Source organism: Odocoileus virginianus, unplaced genomic scaffold (assembly GCF_023699985.2).
Source record: "Odocoileus virginianus isolate 20LAN1187 ecotype Illinois unplaced genomic scaffold, Ovbor_1.2 Unplaced_Scaffold_6, whole genome shotgun sequence".
NCBI classification, from domain to species: Eukaryota; Metazoa; Chordata; class Mammalia; order Artiodactyla; family Cervidae; genus Odocoileus; species Odocoileus virginianus.
Genome location: NW_027224268.1, coordinates 2,923,553 through 2,948,046, shown reverse-complemented (window position 1 = coordinate 2,948,046; position 24,494 = coordinate 2,923,553). Strand labels below are relative to the sequence as shown.

At 43.0% G+C, this 24,494-nt stretch overlaps 1 protein-coding gene across 3 annotated transcripts in view; it reads left to right on the top strand.

Moving 5' to 3' along the window:
• Positions 1 to 1,678: 1,678 nt before the first annotated feature.
• EGFL6 (EGF like domain multiple 6) overlaps positions 1,679 to 24,494 on the top strand; it is a 54,084-nt gene continuing 31,268 nt past the window's right edge. For all 3 annotated transcript variants that reach the window (XM_070462610.1, XM_070462609.1, XM_070462608.1), the window contains exons 1-2: positions 1,679 to 2,040; positions 18,742 to 18,854. In XM_070462610.1, coding sequence (XP_070318711.1) covers positions 1,967 to 2,040; positions 18,742 to 18,854 — 187 coding nt within the window. In that variant the 5' untranslated portion in view covers positions 1,679 to 1,966. The remainder of the gene's footprint in view (positions 2,041 to 18,741; positions 18,855 to 24,494) is intronic.

The window sequence follows — 24,494 nt, the reverse complement described above, 5'->3', positions numbered from 1 at the left end:
TGATGCTGGCAGCCTGACGCTTCAGTGGCCCCATGATAACTTGATATATTCCTGCTGTTGTTTTCCTCCCTTCCCGATTCACTCCCTCACTCCCCTACTACTGTTTTGTGTGCCTGTAGAACAATCTGCTGCTGCTGCTGCTGCTAAGTCGCTTCAGTCGTGTCCGACTCTGTGCGGCCCCATAGACGGCAGCCCACCAGGCTCCTCCATCCCTGGGATTCTCCAGGCAAGAATACTGGAGTGGGTTGCCAGTTCCTTCTCTGGTAGAGCAATCTACTTCCACTCAAATCCTTGCCTTAGCATCTGCTTGTGGAAAAACCCACACTTAGACAAGTTTAATCTTGCATTTGCTTTAAGATACTTGTAGGTATACCGTTCATGCCTTTATATTCTTTCCATTCAATTTTGATATTTTCAGTTGATAGAACTAGTTATGATATGAAGATTTCAAAGGATTTTAGTAATGGCCTTGAAGAGGTCATCTTATTACCTTGTTTATGAGACTCATTGACATCTGAAGTTACCAAGGAGTAAGAAGATGAAAAAAAGGGGTCAGTATAATAGTGGCACAGCCCAGGGGGAGTTAGGCGCTGGTTTCCAATCCTGGTGCTATACTTGTTATCTCTGTGAACTGGAGCAAGTCATTTCACCTCTCTGCCTCTCAGTTGGATGCTTCAAACATGAGGGAGCTATTCACCCCTAACCTATACAGTTGTGAGTGTTCAGTAAGATGTGTGTAAAGTGTTTAGGATAATGCTTGTCACTATTAGCTATGAACAGTTCAAGGCTTAAGTGGTTACTAACCAAGAATACTGAGTCCATTAAGATGTCTTCATGCATAAAACAGAAGATCCAGTGGAGCATGGCTTACACCAGTACAGACGTCCATGGTCTGCAGCAGACATCTGCCATATCCCCATTTTGCATATTTCACTGCCTAGAATTAAGGCATATACCCATTATGTAACCAGGAGTCAAGCTTACAGTCAAGACAAATCTCCTCTTTCTCTATATTTTTCATTTTATTTCTGATACCAGGTCACAGGTGTATCAGATTGTTTGTTATTGCTGTGTAACAAATTATCCCAATAAGCCTCAGTAGCTTGGCTGGCACTGCTGACCATGATTGAGTTTATTCATGCATCTGCGGGTTGGCTGGTATACACTAGGCTTGCTACAGGTCTGCAGTTGACCAAGTAGCTCTGTTCCCCCTGATCCTCATTCTCCTTGAGTCCTTATGCCATTAGTCAAAGCAAGTCACGCAGCCACATCTAAAGCCAAAGTGTGGGACCAGAGGCTCTGCCCACCGTGAAGCTACAGGGTGTGGATGCAGGGAGGGGGTGCAGGAGGGACCAGTCATTCATTCAATTATAACAAGCTGTCAAAACAAAGAACCTCTAAATAACCCACGTGGATGCTCTGAGCTCATATAGCACTGGTGTTTCTACCGTGATTTCTGCACTGGTTATTATATTACAATATCCTCTGGCGGCCCCCATGTCAGGAAAGCTGTTGCAAATGAGCAGGAGAGATCACTTGTCAGCTGAAGGGGTCGCCCAGGACCTGGTGACCTTCCAGCTCTAGCCGCCCATGATTTGCCATCTGGGAAGAAAACCTCGCAGAGTATGAAAGCGCAGAAAGTAAGACAGAAGTGTCTTATTGAGAGAGTGAATGCTGGAGGCGGTTCCCGGCCACTTGTGCACGGCCCGCCCCGCCCTCCCTCGCGCACCCGGAGAGGAGCCGCAGTGCGCCTCGCCGGGGCGCCCCTAGCCTCTCCCGGGCCGCGAGAAGCCCCCGCCGCAGTTGCCCGGCGTCCCCTTCCCGCCCGCGAGGACCTAGCCTCAGGAGGAGCCGAGGCCCGGAGCGGCGGACCGCAGCGGAGGTGGTGGCCCCGGGGCGCCCGGGGTTCCGCACCCTCCCGAGGGGGCACAGCAGGAGGCACGGAAGAAGGAGGCCCCCCGCGAAGATGCTGCAGCCCTGGGCTCTGGCGCTCCCACTTCTGCTCTCCTGGGTGGCAGGTGGAGTAGGGAAGGCAACCAGGTGAGTGTCTGGCTGACGATTGGCCCCGGGCCATGAGCTTCTCCGCCCCCCACCGTTGGCCCCTTTTCTTTGTCCCTCGTCCCCCTAGGCACCCGTGGGCATGTGTATCTGTGCGCGTTGAGCCGGAATTCAAAGAGGATGTCAGGCTGGGTGCGCCTATGGACTCCCCCGCGCGCCCCTCTGGCGGGCTTCGCAGCACCTCCTTGGCATCAGCTGTGCCCCACCTGGCTGCGTCCTTAGGAGGAGGGAGACGTGCGCGGACCCACCGGTGCGTTCGGACTCGGTGGGCAGCAGACATCCACCGTTGGGCCGGCGTGTGTGTCTGTCTGTGGGTGGCTGTGTTCCGTGCTTGTACCGTCCTGTGTTTTCCACTCTATTGGAAGGGGGCCAACTGATCGTCAGTGGCTAGTTTTGCTGGGGAAGGAGGGAGAAAACCAGAGGACGATCCATGGTGAGGGTTTACTGAGCCCTCCATGGGGGGCTGGGGGGCCCTCTACTCAATGCCTTTGTGATTAAGGTTGATGAACCTGGAAAGAAAGGCTGGGATTGTCAGATGAAATTGACTCTCTCTTGCCTGGCAATTCAGAGTCTGAAGCTGTTTCTTTACCTCTCACAAACTTTTCTAAGCCTTGAAACTTATTTTTCCAGAGATCAGCAAAGCCACCTAATAAATACACACTTATAGTGCATCGTGTAGGCCTGGCACGGTCCTAAACACGTGAGAGATATGAACCTATTTAAAGCCTGTAAGTGCTCTGCCTGGAAGATACTGTTATTATAATCCTCGTGTTGTAGAAGAGAAAAAGGAGGCACAGAGAGGTCCAGCAGCTTGCCCCAAGAGGCACAGTCAGTAAATGAAAACACCGGCATTGAAGCCCAGGCCATCTGGTCTGGAGTCCCTGCTCTTCCCCAGTGCTGCACTGTTGCTGTTGTTTAATCGCTCGGTCATGTCCAACTGTTTGCGACCCCGTGGACTGTAGCCTTGCAGGCTCCTCTGTACATGGACTTTTCTTGGCAAGAATACTGGAGTGGCCTGCCATTTCCTTCTCCAGGGGATCTTCCTGCCCAGGAATCGAACCTGCATCTCCTGCATTGGCAGGCGAGTTCTTTACCTTTTACTTTTTGAGCCACCAGGGAAGCCCTAGAACAGCCTTTTGGGAATCACTCACTGAAAAAGTATTCCTGTTTCTCTTGCTTTCTGAGGCATAGCCTAGTTTCTTTCTCTGCTGTGGCACTGTTGAGCCCTATTGGGCTGGGCAGGACAATTATTTGTTCAGGGTGGTTAGAGAGCGATCCTATGTATTGTAGAATTCTTAGCAGCATCTGTAACCTCTGCACACTAGATCAGTAGCAACTTCCCTAGGTTGTGACAATCAGAACTGGGTCCAGACATTGCCCAAAGTACTGATAAGGGGCTGGGGGGGTTGCACATTTGTTTCCAGCTGAGTGAGGACCTCTGCACTATTAGATTTTTAGTCAACAGTTTCTGTGGAGAGCTGGCTGAGAGCCTCGGTTTGGAATGGGCTTCTTAAAGGTGAGCCTAGCTATCTTTGTTTGAATTACAGGAAAAATCTTTCATCAGTGTCAGTCACACCATTAAGGGATTTTGAAGTTCAAATAGAATAAGCTTTAGACCCGGTTCTTAGAATGTATGATCGCAAGTTTCAATTTTCCTTTTCGTGATAAAAATGTAAGGAGATGCAGTTTGCTCATGATCACATTTCCTGGAATGCTAGAGGTTCTGGCATCGCTAGAAAGCCCACTTAAGAGACATCAAGTGCTATTTGGAGATGAGATTAATAGTTGTTTTAGCAGTGGACAAATTGACCTCCAGGAGCCTCAGTTTCAAAGGGCCACCAAATTAAATCAGAAGTCGAAAAGCTCCCAAGTTAAACCCAAGAATATTACAATGGAGGCTTGATGTCAGGATTCTTCAATTGCACAGTTTTAAAGAAGTGAGCTGTGGTTTCTTTCTGTGGTCTCAGGTTCACGAACTGGTACGCTCATTATCTGTGCAACATGCTTGGAAACGTCTCATGCTCAGTTTTTCAGGAACTGCCCAGGGACCAGGTGTAATCACCCCCAGCCCCCAGGTTACAGACGGCACGTGAAAAAGGCAAGGAGCTCGGAGCACGAGAGCGTGTCCACTGGTTATTTCCTGAGGTTTTACGACTTTCAATAAAAACTGACTGCTTTATAGGGATTTCTAAGATAAGCACCCGTTGTTGTATTTTTTAATTGAGACACCGTACCTTAATTTCAGTGACCTAGAAGATTATATGCCTCTTAAATGGCGATTAGTGTATTAGTAGTCAATTAATGGAGAAGGCAATGGCAACCCACTCCAGTGTTCTTGCCTGGAAAATCCCATGGATGGAGGAGCCTGGTGGGCTGCCATCTATGGGGTCACACAGAATCAGACACGACTGAAGCGACTTAGCAGCAGCAGCAGCAGCTGTACAACATAGTGATTCAGTATTTTTGTAGCTGACACACCATACAGAGTTCTTATAAAGTACTGACTATTTCCCTATGTGATCCCCATGCGTTTTAACGCCATTTGGGCTTTGGGACTATTTAGATGCTCTCAACCTGCTTGGTCCAATACAGTAAATACAGTAGTCACTAGCCCCATGTAGTTGTTGAGTACTTGAAACATAACTAGTCCAAGTTGCAATGTGCTATGATTGCAAAATATATTTTGAAGACTTTGTAATAAAGAACATAAAGCATCTCACTAATCATTTTATATTGAATACATGTTGAAATGATAATGTTGTGGATATAGTGCATTAGATAAAGTATATTACTAAAATTAATTTCACCTGTTTCTTTTACAGTTAAAACAATATGGCTACTAGAATTATATTTTTATTGCATGGTGTTAGTCTAGAACACTTACTGATCTGAACTCCATCTCCAGCATTCCAGGTCCTGACACTGGTACCTTTCTGCCTTGGGCACATAAGATAAATATGCTATTAACTTTGCTGTTCTTGAGTTTGATGTGTGGAACAACTCCCTTCTTATATTTATGCAATATACATTTTTTTCTCTATTGGGTTCAAGTAACAATAATGTGAGAGAGAAAGGAATTACTGAGTTCATGTATTCATGGACAGAGGCCTGCTTTCTGCAAACTACACCCTGTTTGAGAATTGATTCTTCTCAGAGCCCTGCTAAGGGACTGCCACTGTCACAATTTTCCACAAACTTAGTGGCTTAAAATAGCATAAATTTGGGATTTCCCTGGTGGTTCCGTGGTTAGGACTCCATGCTTCTATTGCCGAGGGCACAGGGAACTAAGATCAAATCAGTTCGATCCCTGGCCAGGGAACTTAAATCCCACAAGCCTTGCAGCATAGGGCAGGGGTGGGAGCAGGGATATACATTTATTTTCCTAGAGTTCTGGAGGTTGGAAGTTCAAAATTTGTCTTATGGGGCTAGAACTAAGCTGTTGGCAGGATTTGTTCCTTCAGTAGGCTCCATGGGAGAATCCATTCCTTGTCTGTTAGACTTATAGAGGCTCCAACAGTTCTTGGCTTGTATGCACATCACTGCATCTCTTCTTCCTTTGTCACCTTGCCTTTTCTCTAACTCTTAATCATGTTCCTCCCTCTAAAAAGAACCCCTGTGATTATACCTGGCCCACTCAGAAAATACAGGGTGACCTCCCTGTCTTAAGATGCATAACAGCACATGTGAAATTTCCCTTTTGTTCCATAAGGTAACATTTCGAGATTCCAGGGATTATGACATGACCATTATTTGGGGGGTCATTATTCAGCCTGCCACAGGAAGTCTGAGCTATGAGTCTGTTGTTCTTGGTTTTATGGATTGGATCTTATATTTAAACTTGATTTTAATGACTTGTGAGTGGTTGGCATATCATTCCTTTCTTTATTCTTAAAACCAGGGTTTGTGGGAATATACCCAAAACTCAAGAGCTAAGTGTTTCTAGGAAATTGTGACCATGAAATGCCCAATTACAGTATAGAAATCATTTCTGAGCAGTCTTGTTTCAATCGTTTCATTGGTTTAAGGGGTGTTAAAGTCCTATTTCTATGTAATTTATGTACATAATCTAAGGTTATGTAAACATTAAAATGAATAAGTATATTATCTAGTCTTCATAAATCAGATTGGCATTCAGCTAATTTTGTTGAAACACTATTATGTGTCAACACTTTTTCAGTGTGCTTTCAGTCAACTGTCTCTTCAATCCTAAGAAATAAGTATTGGGTCTCTTTGACAGACAGTGGGATGGAGAAAATTTAAATTAGATAATTCCTCAAGAACTGCATTGGATTTGGTCTTCTGCCCTAACAACAGTGACATTCCAATATTTCAAATTTGTTTCTCAAGAAAAATTGAATACATAAAAGCTGACGTTCTTACAAAGCACTTTCTCACATGTTATCACCAGTGAGCCTTTTGAGCTTGATGCTTGCCCAGCACCATCAAGGGATGTGTGTAGAATAAGTGGGGAGTTCCTGGTGCTCCATTCTCCCAAGCCCTTCCTCTCTAGGTTTCCATTCTCTCAGAAGCAGACTCTGAGACCAGAATTCAAACGTGCATGGTTTATTTGGGAGGTTGTCCCCAAAAGTTCTAGTTTTAGTAGGACAGAGAAGGGAAAGACATGTTATGTAAATGAGTTACTATTGTGATTTAATTCTGCTGGGGAGTTCTAGAAGACAGTAGGGCCCAAGCCTTAGAATGATCCCCGCTGAGGCTCAGGAGCTGGGGTATCTGTGCTCCCAGCAGTCATTGGTGGAGGGCCTCAGAGGATGCCGAGTCTACGTGTCCAGCTTGCCATGCTCACAGGCAGCGTGGGCTCTGTAAGGAGCCCTGCATGTCTGGGTAAGGAATTTGAGCTTTGATCTGAGGGCAGTAGAGAGCAAAGCAGGGCATCGCTGGCTGAATTCTTTAATGATAACCCCATTATTTCCAATTCATGCTCAGAATTATCACACAATTGCACAAAATAATTTTTAAGATAATGAGCAATAAGTTAGTTTACCTGGCAACATTTTTTCCCCTAGTGTACATAATAATAGTCCATAGTATCTCAGATTTGATTAATACAAATTAAAAATCAAAATCCCAAAGCAGCAAATACCTTTATAAAGATTATCACCTTGTCCTTCAAGTTTTCCCTTTGTTCGATTTCTGGCCCCCACATATATTACAGTTATCTATTGCAAGTCAACAAAATACTGCAAAGCTTAGTGGTTTAAAACAACATTTATTATCTCACCATTTCTGCGAATGGGGAATTCAGGAGCAGTGTGCCTGAATGGGGCCTGGGGTTTTTCACCAGGTTACAGTTGAGTTGTTGGCCGAGGCTGCAGTTATCGAAAGACTTGACTCCACCTGGAGGATCTTCTTTCAAGATGATGTGCTCACACAGCCATGGGCTCCTTGCCTTGTGGACCTCTCCATAAGGCTGCTTGAGTGTCCTTATGAGGTTATCAGCTGACTTCCTACATATCAAGAGTTACAAAAGAGAGATAACAAAGAGGAAATTATAATGCCTCCTATGTCCTAATCTCAGAAGTTACTCTCCATCACTCCCACGATAATCTCTTCATCAGAAACCAGTCACTAACTACAGTCCCACATCAGTGTTAGGTCCAACTGCTCACCACTCAAAAGCCAATACTTGAGAGGCAAGATTGGTGGGAAGGAAGTTTGCTTAATTTCAGAGGACAGGGTGAACTCATGTCCAAAGGCCAACTCCTCACTGACAATCAGTAGGCAAAAGCTCTCATAGGGGAGTTTCAGGGGTGTATTGATGGGGGGAGGGGGCTACAAGTGGAAACAACATAGTCAACTCTGACAGTCCTATCTTGGAATTGATCATGTGGTGGTCTGATCAGTGTTAATCTTGATTGTTTTAAGTACAGTTAATCTTCAGTTCCAGGGTTGGTTTGTTCCCATTTCTTTGAGGCCAGTTCTCAGAATTGTGGCAGCTTATGTCATGGCTACAGCCTGGTCACTGTATAGTTACATTCTTGCACATGGTGAGGGCTTTAGTATCTATGAAACAACTCAAAGGATATAGCTCAGAATATTATCTATAGCCCTTGAGGAGGAACTAAAGGTCCTTGACTTTGCTTAATGACCAAACTATTATTATTATGGTTGGATAGCATCACCAACTCGATGGACATGAGTTTGAGCAAGCTCTGGGAGTTGGTGATGGACAGGGAAGCTTGGTGTGCTGCAGTCCATGGGGTTGCAGAGAGCTGGACATGACTAAGTGACTGAACTGAACTGAAACTATTATTACTGTGTCTCCTTTGCTTCTGCATTTTCTCACTTATCTGATTAAATTTTTCTACAGACAAAAAGCAAGAGGAAGACATGTTGGGGAAAGACTATAGAGTCCTGCTCTATTTCATAAGGGAAGGGGAATTGGGCTTAACTTTTAAAAGGAGGAATATCAAAGAATTGGTGGGCATATTTTAAAAACATCACAAAGCATTCTCATTTTCCTTCTCTCACACTGATTACTCCTCAGCCTCCTTTCCCAGCCTTCATTTCTACAGAGATCAGTCTCTGACCCTATTATCTTCCTTATCTAAACTATCTCTAGGTGATCTTGCCAGTCCTTACTCTTTCATGTCATCTGTATGTTGATGACCTAAAAATGTGAATCTTAAATCTTAGGCTCTCTCTGCTGCATTCCCTTTTTTTAATTTTTTCTAATTTTTGTTGGAGAATACTTGACTTACAATGTAAGTAAGTGTACAATGTTAGTTTCAAGTGTACAGCAAAGTGAATCAGTTATATATATACATATATCCACTCTTTTTTAGATTCTTTTCCCATATAGGCCATTACAGAATATATAGAGTTCCCTGTGTTATACAGTAGGCCCTTATTGGTTATCTATTTTCTATATAATAGTTTGTATATGTCAATCCCAATCTTCTAGTTTATCCCTTACCCCCTCTTTACCCCCTGGTAGCCACAAGTTTATTTTCTACATCTGTAACTCTATTGCTATTTTGTAGATAAGTTTATTTGTACCCACTTTTTTTAGACTCCACGTATAAGTGATGCCATATGGTGTTTGTCTTTCTCTGACTTACTTGACTCGATATAACAATCTCTAGATCTATCCATGTTGCTGCAAATGGCATTATTTCATTCTTTTTTATAGATGAATAATATTCCATTGTATATATGTACCATATCTTCTTTATCCATTCCTCTATTGATGGACATTTAGGTTGCTTCCATGTCTTGGCTATTGTAAATAGTGCTGCAATGAACACTGGGGTGCATGTATCTTTTTGAATTATGGTTTTCTCCAGATATATGCCCAGGAGTGGGATTGCTGGATCATATGGTAGCTCTATTTTTAGTTTTTTAAGGAACCTCCATACTGTTCTCCATAGTGGCTGTACCAGTTTACATTCCCACTAACAGTGTAAGAGGGTTCCCTTTTCTCCATTCCCTCTGTTATTGTTTGTAGATTTTTTGATGATGGCCATTCTGATTGGTGTAAGGTGATACCTCATTGTAGTTTTGATTTGCATTTCTCTAATAATTAGTGATATTGAGCATCTTTTCATGTGCTTTTTAGCCATCTGTATGTCTTCTTTGAAGAAATGTCTATTTAGATCTTCTACCCATTTTTTGATTGGGTTGTTTGTTTTTTTGATATTGAGCTGCATGAGCTGTTTATATATTTTGGAGATTAATCCCTTGTCAATTCTTGCCCTATCCTTCGAGATGTCTCACTGAGCTTAGGACATCCAGAACCGAACTCTTGGTCAGCTCTCCAAAACTCATTCCCTGCTTCTCATCCATTCCCCCTGTTCCAGAAGTGTCCAGACTGATTGGTGTCGAAAACCTGGGCATCATTCCTGACAACTCACTCTTCCTCCCCACTTTACGCAGTCAGGTGCTAAGTCCTACTCCAGAGCATGTGTCAAGTCCATCTCCTTCTCTCCCTCCTACCTGCCACCCCCCAGCCACATAACTGTCCTCTCTCACTGGAACCACCCCCCCCAAGGGTTTCCCCTTGCTTCTTCTTTTGTCCCCTCTAGTCCATGTCTTAGAGTTTTCTCCTTGAGAATCAATTAGATGAGGTCAGCCCTCTCCTTAAAACTTTCCAGTGAGTCTCCATTGGATTAAGAATAAGTGAGAGAAATAGAAGAAGCAGTGGAGAGTTCAAAGTTTTGTATACTCATGGCATGGGAAATTTGAAGATGCATCAACACACACTGGGATACACTTGATAGCTTGAGCATTTTGGACTGGGTTCTCAGCTGCCTACACATCCAGTAAAGTGAGATGTTTTGGGGGCATCCCTGGGCCTGCTGGACTTGGACTCTGTATGTCAAAGATGGATGAGAGCCCACAGTTTATCTTAACTAACTGGGTACTGTGGACTTACCATGCTGGGAGTTATGTTAAAAACAGGAGAAAGCAAAAACAAATCTCTTCTGGCTGGACCTTGTTGTCCGTATTTAGAAAACTCTTCCATTTCTTTCGTTTGGCAATATTTAAATGTAAAAACATCAGCAAAAAAGTTTTAGCATCTCAATTTGTCTTGGAGAATATCATAAAGTTTCCTGGAACATTACCATAAACAAGCATACTAAGAATTCTGGCAAAGTGTATTTGTGCAGAAAATAAGGAATCCCATGAAGAAATACTATATGACTTACACAATCCCTGGAATGTTTTAAAAATTAACTTCAGCTGTGGAGACGGCGATTTGTGATTAATCTGATCAATGTAGACAGCAAGCTGTATGATGCGTGAAAGGAGCTCTGGGCAATTCAGCATGTAGCTCAGACAGCCACAACTCACGGCCTCCTCCCCACAGAGACTGTTCACAGTGCCACTTCCCTGCCTCAGGACTGGGTGCTTTCTATATGTCCAGTGTTGTTTAGGAAGAGAGGTCAGAGGCAGAGCACACAACCACACATGCACAAGCAGCTGTCTAGCCTGGTCAGGACTCCCAGGGTGGCAGAGAATGTTGGTGGGATTCTTTCAGTCCAAGACTAAGAATTCTCTTTCTAGCTTTCTCTTTCTAAGTTCCTGAAAGAATCAGGAACTCGTTTTTTATTGATCACCCCAGGTTTATCAAGTTCCATGGAGTTTCATTAATCCAGCCAAATGCATATGAGCTCATTATACTCAGACATCTCTTAAATTCAAGACTATGCCTTAACCATGCATTCTTGATCTCCCAGAATGCACTGCTCCAGTTTTGTACTTTAAAAAAATGCTTCACTAAATATGAAACTAAATGCAAATCACACTGATAGCTTTCTAAGTTTTTGTTTGTTGTTTCAGTGGATTCACACATGAGGAAAAGATCATGTGTACTGCTACTGCTAAGTCACTTCAGTCGTGTCCGACTCTGTGTGATCCCATAGAGGCAGTCCACCAGGCTCCCCCATCCCTGGGATTCTCCAGGCAACAACACTGGAGTGGGCTGCCATTTCCTTCTCCAATGTGTGAAAGTGAAAAGTGAAAGTGAAGTCACTCAGTCGTGTCCGACTCTTCGTGACCCCGTGGACCACAGCCTACCAGGCTCCTCCGTCCATGGTATTTTCCAGGCAAGAGTACTGGAGTGGGGTGCCATTGCCTTCTCCGTCATGTGTACTAGACTTTAGGAAAAGAAATGGTCTTAGAATATTACTCTCTTCATCAAGGTGGGCTAACTCTATGTGTCAAGCCATCCCAAAATCACAGTGGCTGAACAAAGTAGAAGTTCATTTCTTTGCCTGCCTTCAAGTCCAACACATTTGCTACATGCTTTCACATGGGACCAGGTTCCATCCATCTTGAGGCGCCATCTTTGGCCAGGGCCACAGTGTCCTCTATATTGGGCTGATGGAAACGGAGTCGAGGATCCCACAGGAGGCTTTGTGCACAGGCTTGAAGACAGTCTACTCCTATTCTCTTGGCCAAAACCCGTCATGTGGCCCCACCTAACCAGCAGGCTGGCTGGGAAGTATAGTGTAGCTTTGTGCCCAGAAGACACAGAAATGGATTTACTGAGCACTTAGCCTTCTCTTCTGTGATTGTTAAATTGTAACATATGATATAACAGATATTTGGACATTTTTAACTTCTAACATCATAGTTTCATATGGTTTCACCTAATAGTCTGTATTTCTTACCCAGAGTACTCACAACTAGATATTAAAACAGTGGTCGAATTAGTGGTGGGAAAGTTAGTGATTGGCCCTGGAATTAGGGCAAAAGGCAGGTAGGAGACGATGCTGGGAAAGTAATGTGAATTGTTTTCTAACATTTACTTGCAATGTCATTTGAGAACTATCAAGAAACAAAAACTTAAAAAAAAATTTTTAGCAGTTTTTTAAAAATATTTTATAAGAAAATGTGTCCCACTGTTATCATCAATATTGTGCTTGCCTGTGGTAGATTCTCTCTTCCCCTCAATAATATTGTTTCAGCTTAATCAGAAACATTTTTAATAATTAGTTTTCTTTTTATCCATAATTTTAAATAGCTGCCATATGTGAATTTAAAAAATTAGCAAGCATAGAATGCAGAACTGGATTCTTGGTGTAATAAGTGAATTTCCTCCTGCATCTACAAATCAGCAAGTAATTATTAGCCATTCTATCCACTAGTGATTTCCCTCTTTTAAACTGTTTTCCCACTTTCCTTACCAGATGTAGAACTTGATGATTAAACCAGTAAAACCCCATTTGTGGCTGTCCCTTTGAAGTTGTTTCTCAAAACTGGGTGACTGCATGAACTGCACACTCATTAATTACCAGGCACGTTGCTCATTTATGGACTCTCATGGTTCTCTGATGGCTTCTTCTACAGAATTCTTTCAAGGTGCTTGCTCTCCTGTAGGAAATATGCACAGAACATGTCTCTGCATCCATAGAGCAGCCGGAGACCGAAGCGATGTTTTATGATTTGTGTGGTTGCCTGAACATCCAGAATCCATTGTATATTTCTCAATCATGAGTTGAGTCTTAGTTGTTCTTTCTGTATTTTAAACAAGTGAGGAGAAGGCTAGATGTAATGTCGAATTTCTGATGTCTTCCAACAGAGCTGTAACACTAAAATGCATTTGTGACCAGGGAAAGAATCCCAGATAGTAGATAAGAAATCTGACTTCATTAACAAGTTTTTGATGGCTTAAGTGTTCATCATTAACATTTTGGAGAACTTTACAAGTGATAATTTGTACAATGTCAAAAATGATGTCTTGGAAGAAATTAATACACCTCAGATTTCTCAGTTTCACCTTTTCACCTAAAGGCAAACATGTGAAAGCAATAAAACTCGAGAAAGCAGATTTCTCTGTAGAGTTCTGTTAATGTACAAACAGTATATGAATTTCACCTTCTGGTAACTTTCTCCTCTTAGTTAACCCCAGGCAGTATTCTCCACAATCAAAACTAATTGACTTTGACAAATATATATGAAATTGGTTTGACCACCCGTACAGGGAAGCCTGGGCTTTTTCACCAAAGTTTCTAAGTAAGCTTTTTTTTTTTAAAAAAAAAAATCATATTCCAACATTTCAATTTGGTTCTTTGTAATTTCACATCTCACAGTTTCAGTAATCCTTTTTTATGTATAATTGTTATAAAACATTATGTTCATTTCAGATGTACAACACAGTGATTCGATACTTAGATACACTGCAAAATGATACTACAGTAAGTCTAGTTACCATCTCTAAACCATACATAGTTACAGCATTTTTTTCTTGTGATGGCAACTTTTAAGATTTACTATCTTAGTAACTTTAAAATATGCATTACAGTATTATTAATGATGGGGCTTCCCTGGTGGCTCAGTAGTAAAGATCTGCCTGCCAGCACAGGAGACGTGAGTTTGATCCTTGGGTGGGGAAGATCTCCTGGAGGAGGGCATGGCAACCCACTCCAGTATTCTTGCCTGGGAATCCCATGGACAGAGGAGCCTGGTGGGCTACACGTCCATGGGGTCACAAAGGGTCAGACATGACTTAGCAGTTGAGCATGGGCACACACAATTAACTATAGTGGCCACGCTGTATATTACATTCCCAGGACTCATTTATTGTATAACTGGGAGTTTGTACCTTTTGATCCCCTTTACCTGTTTTGTGGCCCCTGCCAGCAATCACAGATCTCTTCTCTGTATCTTTGAGCTTGGGGTGGTTTTTTGATCTGTTTTTTAGATTCTACATTTAAGTATATATAAGTGAGGTCATACAGAATCTGTCTTTCATGTAGCATAATGCCCTCAAGGTCCATCCATGTTGTTGAAAATGGCAAGATTTCATTCTTTCTCGTGACTGAATAATATTCCATTGTATACACATACCACTTCTTTTTTCACCCATTCACTCATTGATAGACACTTAGGTTGTTTCCATGTATTGGCTATTGTAAATAATGCTGCAGTGAACATAGGGGAGCATATAGATTTTCTTTGGATAAATACCCAGAAACGTAACTGCTAGATTGTATGGTTGTTTTGTTTTGTTTTAAATTTTTGAGGACCCTGCATGCTGTTTTCCAGAGTGGCTGTACCAATATTTATTCCCAACAACAATGTAGGATGGTTCCTTTTCTTCACATCCTCACCGACACTAGTTATTTGTTATCTTTTGATGATAGCCATTTTGGCAGGTGTAAGGTGATGCCTCATTGTGGTTTTGATTTGCATTTTCCTGATGACTAGTGATGTTGAGCATCTTTTCATATGGCCATCTGAATGTCTTCCTTTGAAAAAATGTCTCTTCACATTTTCTACCCATTTTAAAATCAGAGTGGGTTTTTTTTTGGAAATGAGTTGTTTGAGTTCCTTTTATATGATAAATATTTACATTATATTTTATATTTGGTTATTAGCCCTTTATCAGATACATGATTTGCAAATATTTTCTTCCATTTGGTAGGTTGCCTTTTCATTTTGTTGGTTTCCTTTGCTGTGCAGAGCTTTTTAGTTTGATGTAGTTCCTACCTGTTTGCTTTTGCTTTTCTTGCCTTTGCTTTTGGTGTAATGTTTCAATAATCTTGTTGGCGCCTGTTGAGTTCACCTCACTTCTATGGAAGCTGCTTTTTGTCTTGCAAAATCCTTGCTGTTTCCAACTGTCTGAAATCTCTGTATAACTCTCTGGCGCCTTTAGGATGGGCCAAATGTTTCATGTGGACACAGGCCCTTCCTTTCTGGCCCTGGTTTATCTCCTGCTCCTTCTCCCTCCCACTGTTCTGTCTGTTTCCCTTCTCACTCCCCTGGTCCACACACACACCACTTTCTCTGCTCCAACTTACAGGCCACTCACCCCTCATGTTCTTGATGGCTCCTTTTGAGGATGAACCTGGGTTTTTTGGCATCAGGGAATAGGTAAGGCCCTTCCTGTTGGAGCTGGGGCACTGATTGCTTGCAAATCTTAGGTCAAGAAGGGGAAAAATGGGAAAAGGGGAAAGGTAGGAGAGAAGGATAATTTAGGAGTTTGAGATTGACATGTGCACACTGCTATATTTAAAATAGATAACAAGCAAGGACCTACTCTATAGCACAGGGAATTCTACTCAATGTTCTGTAATAACCTAAATGGTAAAAGAATTTTGAAAGAATCAATATATGTATATGTATAACTGAAACATTTTGCTGTATACCTGAAACTAATACAACATTGTAAATCAGCTATACTCCAATACAAAATAAAAATATTAAAAAAAAAAGAAGTTTACAGGTCAGCTCCATGATTTGTTGATAGATTAAAATCTCACTAAATGAACTACATGTTCCTTATAAAAAATATGGAGTTAAATTCCCATAGGCAGAACATCCCTCTCTATAGGTTTCTTCTTTGTCATGTGTTCTTTTTAAATCCACCTGAAATGTGACATCTTCTTTTCCAGGCAGAGTCAGTTTCTCCCTCCACTCTGCTCCCCAAACTCAGCTCCATGTTGTTAAAGGAAGAAAAAACAGATGTGGGCACTTTGTCAAAGTTTAATACAAACATGGTAAAAATAAACTGACTCTTTGAGGATCTAGATGGAAGATTTTTTTTCTCAGGGTGAGGTAAAATTGCATTACCTTATTCATCAGGGCATGGGGACAGCTGTTTTTACCAATTAGTTTTGATCTTTGTGTTTCTTTCTTAAGGATAAGAAGACAAATAACCCAATTGGAAAATGGGCAAGGGATCTGAATAGACCTTTCTCCAAAGAAGATACACAAAGAGCCAATAAACACATAAAAAATGTTCGACATCATTAGCCATCTGGGAAATACAAATCAAAGCACAGTACTACTTCTCAACCACTAGAATAGCTGTAATTAAAAAAATGCCCAATAACAAGTGCTGGTGAGAACGTGGACAAGTTGGAGTCCTCATACACTGTTGGTGGAGGTGTAAAACGATACAGCTGTCTTGGAAAACAGTGTTTTGTTCTTGTTCAGTCGCTCAGTCATGTCCGACTCTTTGTTACTGCATGGAGTGCAGCCAGGCTTCCATTCATTTCCTGAAATGCAAAGGTAAAATGATTGACTGAGGAGGACTTACAAATAACTGAGAAAAGAAGAGAAGCAAAAGGCAAAGGAGAAAAGGAAGGAAAACAGTGTGTCTGTTCTTCAAAAACTTAAACATAGAATGCCTATGACCCAGCAATTTCACTCCTAGGTATATACCCAAGAAAAACAAAAACATATGTTCATGCAAAAGCTAATACACAGTGTTCATAGCAGCATTATTCTTAATAGCCAAAGAGTAGTGACATCCCAAATGTCCATCAACTGACAACCAGATAAATGTGGTCTATTCATACAATAGAACATTATTCATCAGTAAAAAAGAACAAACTACTCTTATGTGCCACAAGATGAATGAACCTTGAAAACATGCTAAATGAAAAAACTCAGACACAAAAAGACCATATAATATATGATTACACTTATGTGAAATGTCCAGAATAGGCAAATCTAGAGACAGAATGTGAATTTGTGGTTGCCAGGGGATGGAGGGAGGGGAGAATTGGGAATTAAGTGCTGTTAGGTATGTCCTGGAATTGGATGGTGGTGACAGTTGCAGCAGAAAGAGCACCGTCAAATGTACATTCCTGGTCTGTTAAAGCGCCCGGGTGTTCAATATGCATGCATTTTATCGTGTATTTAATATGCAAGATGAAACAACCCTAGCCATCCACCAAATATATAGCTGAAGTCTTTTCCTCCAGAATCTGGTGGTAACCCTGTCCAGTCATTGAGTGCACAGTGAGCTACCGCCTTGGCGCTTGGGGTCGGGGCCCACTCTTTCCGGCCTCTAGGTCAGGGGCAGCAAACTGCAGCCCTCAGGCCAAGGCTAGGTGGCCCTCTGTTTCTATGTGGCTCTTGAGCTAAGAATGGCTTTTACTTTATAAACGGTTAAAACTAAACCAAAAAAAGAATATTATTGCATGACATGTGGAAAGCTTATGAAATTCAAATGTTTCAGTGTCCATAAATATTTACTGAATACGGCCATGCCCATCTATCTACTGTTGCTTGCAGCTGCTTTTGCACTTGGACAAAGACCCCGTGGCCCACAGAGCCTAAGCTATTTACCATCTGCCCCTTTATGGAAAACATCTGCCAGCCTCTGCTCTACAGATAAAGAGTTGAGTGAATTGTGTTTCCAGGAGTGAGGAGGGTGCTCTGGGCTGGACCTGCTGACAGGGCTCTGCTGGGCTTGTGACTGCTCCTTCGGGCTGGAGTTGCCTCATCTGGAACAGGAGACGGCTTGCATGATGGCTCTCTATAGCGTCTTTCCAGCTTTGACCGTCTCTAGTGTATCGAGATTCCAGTTTGTTCGGTGGCCCCCAGGTGGCCAGTGGGGCAGGGGGCAGCGTTCTTGTCTGGGACAAAGCCAGACTCCCTGGGGGCCGGGGAGTCACGTGAGCACACGGCACGGAGCTGGACACAGACCTGGGGAGCCAGTGTGTCTGTACAGGGCAGATCTGAAAACGGGCCCTCTCCAGGGCTCAGAAGCAGACGATTTGGGCCACTTTCATGTGTCCTAGTTTCATAGATTATATGTAACCCAGTTCTATTTATTTCTTTATTTAATGGCTGCGCTGGGTCTTTGTCGCTGCGCGGGCTTTTCCCTAGTTGCAGAGAGTGGGGGCTGCTCTCCAGGGGCGGTGCACAGGCTTCTCATTGCACTGGCTTCTCTTGTTGCAGAGCACGGGCTCACTAGTTGTGGCGCGTGGGATTCATTGCCCCGCGGCATGTAGAACCCTCTCAGACCAGGAGTTGAACCTGTGTGGCCTGCACTGGCAGGTGGATAAGAATCCACTGAACCCCCAAGGAAGTCCCATGTAATCCAATTCTTTTAACCCTGGGGAAGAAGGAAATGGCTGATGCTAAATATTGGGGACCTGGAGAAGGGCATGGCAATCCACTCCAGTATTCTTGCCTGGAGAATCCCATGGACAGAGGAGCCTGGTGGGCTACAGTCCATGGTGGTCGCAAAGAGTCAAACATGACTGAAGTGACTTAACACAATTATTGGTGAAGGTTGGCAAGGGATGATAGCAGAGGCTGACAATCTGAAATTCAGGTTTTCAAAATCCGATCTAGCACTTCCAGCAGGTTTGTGGAAATTGACCAGGTAACTGTCATGTCTCCTGTCCATAGAGTAGCAGGGCAGAGTCTCTGTGGTGCTTCCTGTTTTCTCAGTACTAACATGTGGCTCTTTATCCACAGTCGAAGGGATCACGAGTTGTTGGCATCATCACTCCAGCCTGGTGTCTGTCGCTATGGAACCATACTGGCCTGCTGCTATGGCTGGAGAAGGAGCAGCAAGGGAGTCTGTGAAGGTACTTTTGTAAAAACTCAGACCACCCGGTGTTCAGGTAGTTGGCCTGGGTCCTGCAGTTTTTCTCTGTGACACCATAAGCTGTCACCAGGTTACCAGTGGCTTTCCCAGAGCAGGGACAGAGTCCTAACTGACACCCAAGGTCTAAGTTCTTGTGAGATCTCTTCCCATTCAAAATGTGGCTGACACCATCACCCTTGATATGATGTGTTTGTTTTAGGAGCCCTCTTTCATCAATTATTTCTGATGTTCTCTTAGTCAGTATGGCTGTTTTTGTTTTAATCTAGAGAAACTGAGTTAGGCAAAAACAGGTAAAGAAATACCTCATTCTAATTATAATTTTTCCAACTGATTTCTAATGAATTCCACTTTCTAATTATGAATCACCCAACCAGTAGGCTTAACAAAAAGGTTAGCCATTTACTTTGTAGTTCAGTTACTCACATTTTTCAAGTCCATTGTGCCAATTTCTAGATGGTGTCTGATGCAAGATGCAAGGGATGCAAGATATGCATGGTTCTATTGTGTACATTTCACACTAAGTTTGCATAATTTGCTTTTGACCTCATTTCTCAGACCAGTGTTAGGAACTCCAAGAGAGGCCTCTGACAATTTCAAGAGTTGGGGAGGCTAGGGATGAGTACAGTTTTGTGTTGCATTGTTTTTCATGTAAATTTCTATAATAATGGACACTCACAGTGTAAAAGAATCAAATCTGTATTCTCTGTAGCTGACTAACCAGGGGTGCATTCTTTCAGGGCAGGAATCTGGTCTCGAGGCCTTGTGTATCTAGTAGGTGGCATAGAACCTGAATCCTTAATCTGTTAAGTGGGATGAACAGACATTTGCACATCCCATATACTTTAGGCACTGGTGTGGATCATATTGGATTATAAACTATAAAGCCCAAAAGTGTTAGTGATTTTTAAGAAGAATAATTCTACCTTCTTTTTCTGCTCTTTCCCTGCCCCAACCTCCTCCTCTTTGATTTAGCTGGTTCAGAAATAATCTGGGTAGACCGTAGCTGTGGGCAGAACTTGATCATGTCTGAAATCCATGAAACATTGGAGGACAATGATCTCGCTCCCACATGTTTGATATTATGTAAAACCCTGCACTGTCGCAGTTTCCTTACGAGGAGATGACAAGAGTGTGAAGATAGTAGAAGAAATGTTTGAAGGCCATCACTGCCTGCCTAGCAGAAGAAAGTTAGAACATTTCCCTGGGACTTTGTTGGTTGAAAAGGGTGGTCTTCACACTGGTCGGGTGGGTCATGATCAAGGGCATTATCTTGAGAACCAGACTGACGTGGGTGACTTTGGGCAAGGTAGATAAGCTCCCTCAGGCTCCATTTCCTCCCTTGCAGACTTCTGTCCATCAAAGCAGCAGGTGATGAGGGGGTTCAGTGTTGCTTTTTTCTCCTTCTAAACACAACATAATACATTTTTCTTTGAAGTCAGTCAGGTGGAAAGGGCCAAAAACCACACAGGATACCTGATTTGGAATCTCTGTTACAGCCACACGAACTTCAGGACCTCCGGCCATAAAACTTGCATGTCTCTGGTGAATAAATGAGGGTGAGCTTTGCTTTTCTGGAAGGGCTATTCTATAACTAGATCAGAGCAGTCTGACCATGGTGCACACAACCAATCACGTTCTCACCGCTTTTGTGGCCAATATTCATACCAGAGGCCTGAAGAGAATTGAAAGCCAGATGCTAAAGGGCATTCCAACACACCACTCCCACTGCGTGTTTGGCAAGCCAAAGAGATGGTCAGCCCACCGTCTGCCCCCGTCAAATGTTGACACAGTAAATGACAATGATTTTTGTATCTATGCTATCATATTACATCTAATTGGCATGGTCCTTCTTGATGGTAAAGTCATATGCTTCTCGAAGCACCAGGTAACAGACTAGTTAGTCGCTGATCACCAGGCCTCTGATTTCTAAGCCGTGGGGTGCATGGTGATGAGATAGAAATGCATGCCAACTTGCCTGAACAGGAAGAGCCAGGCTCCAGCCTGTGAGGGTGCAGTCTGCCCCAGCCTTCACCTCCATTGACTGATCACCCCTCAGTCCTTCAGAGGCCCTGCTTCTATGCCAGAGCTTTCTAGATCTCAGCCTCCGCCCTGCTTAAATCTGCTCCCAGGGCAGGGTCTGCTTCACTCAGTATCATTAGCCTTCAGATATGGGTCACTTAGTGAGATATGGAATAAAGAGCCATCCAACACTCCAGAAAGATGGAGGAGTTTGCAGGGAAATTAAACAAGAGAGCTTCCTTTATCTAAAACACACTTAAATCTCAGGCCATTTTAGACATAAACAGAATTTCCCTGTGCCATAGACTGGCTGTTCCCATCACAGATCCGAAGTTACAGTAAATCAAAAACGTCTTTCTGGAGTGCTGACCTCCAAACAGCAAGGGTATTAATGTTCACCACTTCTCCTCTCTTCTATTTGGCATTTATCCTGGGCTTTCCTGTCTGGACTACATTGAAAATAACTTTCCAGGGAGCAATCAGAGGTCTTTGGGGCTTTAAAAAAAGGTTTATTTTTCTAACATTTACAGTTAAAGCTGCATCTCCAAGAACATAACCATAACAAAATAGACCCTGGAAATCCAGTTCTATCTCATTTGCCTCCAAAAGTAGAAGAATTTTGGTGGGAAGTGTGTTTTCCCCTACCTTCTCTCACAATCTGCTTCAAGCCTTGAAATGTTTCCCTGTTCAAAATTCTACATTTAGTGCTTTATTTGTCATTCAAAACTATTTCAATGTCTAACATGTTCACACTAGTAAATGCAGGAGGAGAAACAAAGATGAATGTTTATATCCCTGTTCTGAAAGCACTTAGTATCAGATAGTAAATAGAAGTCAAACATAGAAGCGAAATATCTGGCTAGTTATTGAATAAGATGAAGATATCAGTTTCATGGGAGAAGCCTGCCAGAGTTCTGTGGAGTTCTCAGAGATGAGCAGAAGTTCATGTGTGGCTGGAGAAATCTGTACAAGCTTCTGGAAGGAAGGGCCCTACAAGGTAGTCCTTGAAGGATTATTAGGATATTAACCATTGGGGTGGCGGGGAGGGGTGCCACAGGGTGGGGTAACAATAGAGATTGGGTAGAAAGTTCAGAGTAGGTCAGAGAAGAGCAGGCAGTCTGGTTTGACCTTATCGTTGCTTGGGTTCAGGGAACAGAGTAAGACTAAAAGAAGGCGGAGGCCAGGTCATGGTTATGACCCCTGTCCTGGATTCAGGACCCAACAGAGATTATTTGATGACTTCTAGGCAATGAAATCAGTCCTGAATATTCGTTGGAAGGACTGATGCTGAAGCTGAAACTCCAATACTTTGGCCACCTGATGCAAAGAACTGACTCATTGGAAAAGACCCTGATGCTGGGAAAGATTGAAGGTGGGAGGAGAAAGGGGTGACAGAGGATGAGATGGTTGGATGGCATCACTGACTTGATGGACATGAGTTTGAGTAAGCTCCGGGAGTCGGTGATGGACAGGGAAGGCGCGTGCTGCAGTCCACAGGGTCGCAGAGTCGGACACGACTGAGCGACTGAACTGAACTGAACTGAGGCAATGCATGGCATTATCAGAGCTATACTTCTGGAATATCCCTTTAATGTCACATCGGACATCGATATCCTAGGAACAGCACCTGTGAAGGTGATTCTTGCACAAATATCCTGTTGAGAAGCACTCGAGAGAAATCTGTAAGGGAGTGAGGAAACTGGGGAAGAAGCGAGGCAAAGATGTGGCTTCAAGAGAAGTTTGACTTCATCCTGATCCCACAGGGAGCTCTGGAGTGTAAATTACACCGCAGCATTTGTCCTGCCCAGAAACCAGGGGCTAGGCTGTTAGACCTGTGTGTCAGCCAAGCCCTGGTCACAGACTGAGGTGAGGAAAGTGAAGAGAGAGAGGCATGCGACAAATCTCCCAGACATCTATGGGCAAAGTGGTTCCCAGCAGCTGGATAAATATTGGCTTGGCCAAAAAGTTCGTTCTGGTTTTTCTGTAAGTGACTGTAGAGAAATCCAAACACACTTTTTTGGCTAACCCAATACTTGAGGAAATTGGTGGTAGAAACAGGGATCAAGGGGTAGGGTGCTTGTCTGGGGATTGTTTGGGGATTGTTTGTTAGGTGATTGTTTGGGGAACAAGAATAAATAGAGACAGCTGAGATTTTGACTCCAGGTAGCTGGGAGATGAATGGTGACATTAGCAAAGGTAGGGTTGGGTCAAATGGGAACATGCCAGAGTCTTTAGGAACAGGCTTGCCTAGGAGTGGACCTTCTATGAGCCAGATAATCAATGTGCAGAGAAGTAAGCAAGCATTTCTGGCAATTGCTGAGTCATCCTTTCATATGCTGGCTGTTTCTGGAACTCCTAGTAGATCCAGAAAATGTGAGAGTCCTGCCTAGTCCTGCCTAGTTTCTCTCTCATTCATTGCTTTTCCTCTCACTCCCCTCGTGTCTTTGGGTTCTCCCATTTTCCTTTCTTTCTATCCATAGTGTTTTCTCCCTATCTCCTCCTTATGAGCCAGACTCAAACTTTCCACCATCTTTGACTACATTTTCTTGCCCCCAATCCAATCTGTTACCCGTCCTATCCTTGTTTCTCCTGCCACTTCAGTCATCCAACAAATATTTATTGAGTTCCTAGTTTGTGTCAGGTGTCTGGATACAGAAGTGGATAAAACAGAAAACCAAATCCTGCCTTTGGCATGCCTCCGTCACCACCACTCTCACCATCACCATCATGCTTGTGGTTCCCATCCTTGGAACCGGAGGCAGCGTCTCCCTGCCTCCAACCTGTGCTTTGTTCATTTTGGCTGATAACACACAGAATTGAAAATTTTTGATCATTCAAAAGAGAAACGGGGAAAATAATACAGAAGAGAAAAAAAAAACAGTAGAATGGGGGAGAAGGACCTTGGCCTACTATAACTATGGAGTTTCTTCCAGCTCACAAATCATATTCCTTTTGTTAAATCTCTTGTGTTTACATACAAAACTGGCTAATTGAGATGTAGGAGGCTTTCTTTTTCTTTGAATGCCACTGGAGGTATGGCAGTGCTAGGCAAAGTTATGGTCAACTTGTACTCATGGGGCGGAAGGGGGTGAGGGGATGGGGACTGGTAATGTAGTTCAGAAGCGAAGCACTATTCAGTATTTTAAAGGTGAAAACAAACTGGAGAGGAAGCAGATCACCCTCTGTATTGTATGTCACCGTGGATTTCTCTGCCGCACAGAAGGCAACTAAGTTTAACACATGTGCATTTCACTGGGCTGACTACCCCTGTTCCTTTTAATTTCTTTGTTGAAATATAGTTGATTTACAATGTTGTGTTGATTTCTGCTATACAACAAAGTGATTCAGTTATACATATATATTTGTATTTTTTTTATATTCTTTTCTATTATGGTTTATCCCAGGATATTGAATATAGTTAGTTCCCTGTGCTATACAGTAGGACCTTGTTGTTTATTCATCTGTATATACTAGTTTGCATCTGCTACTCCCAAACTCCCAGTCCTTCCCTCTCTCATCCTCCCTTCCCGTTGGCAGCCACAAGTCTGTTGTCTATGTGTGTGAGTCCATTTCTGTTTTGCGGATAAGTTTATATGTCTCA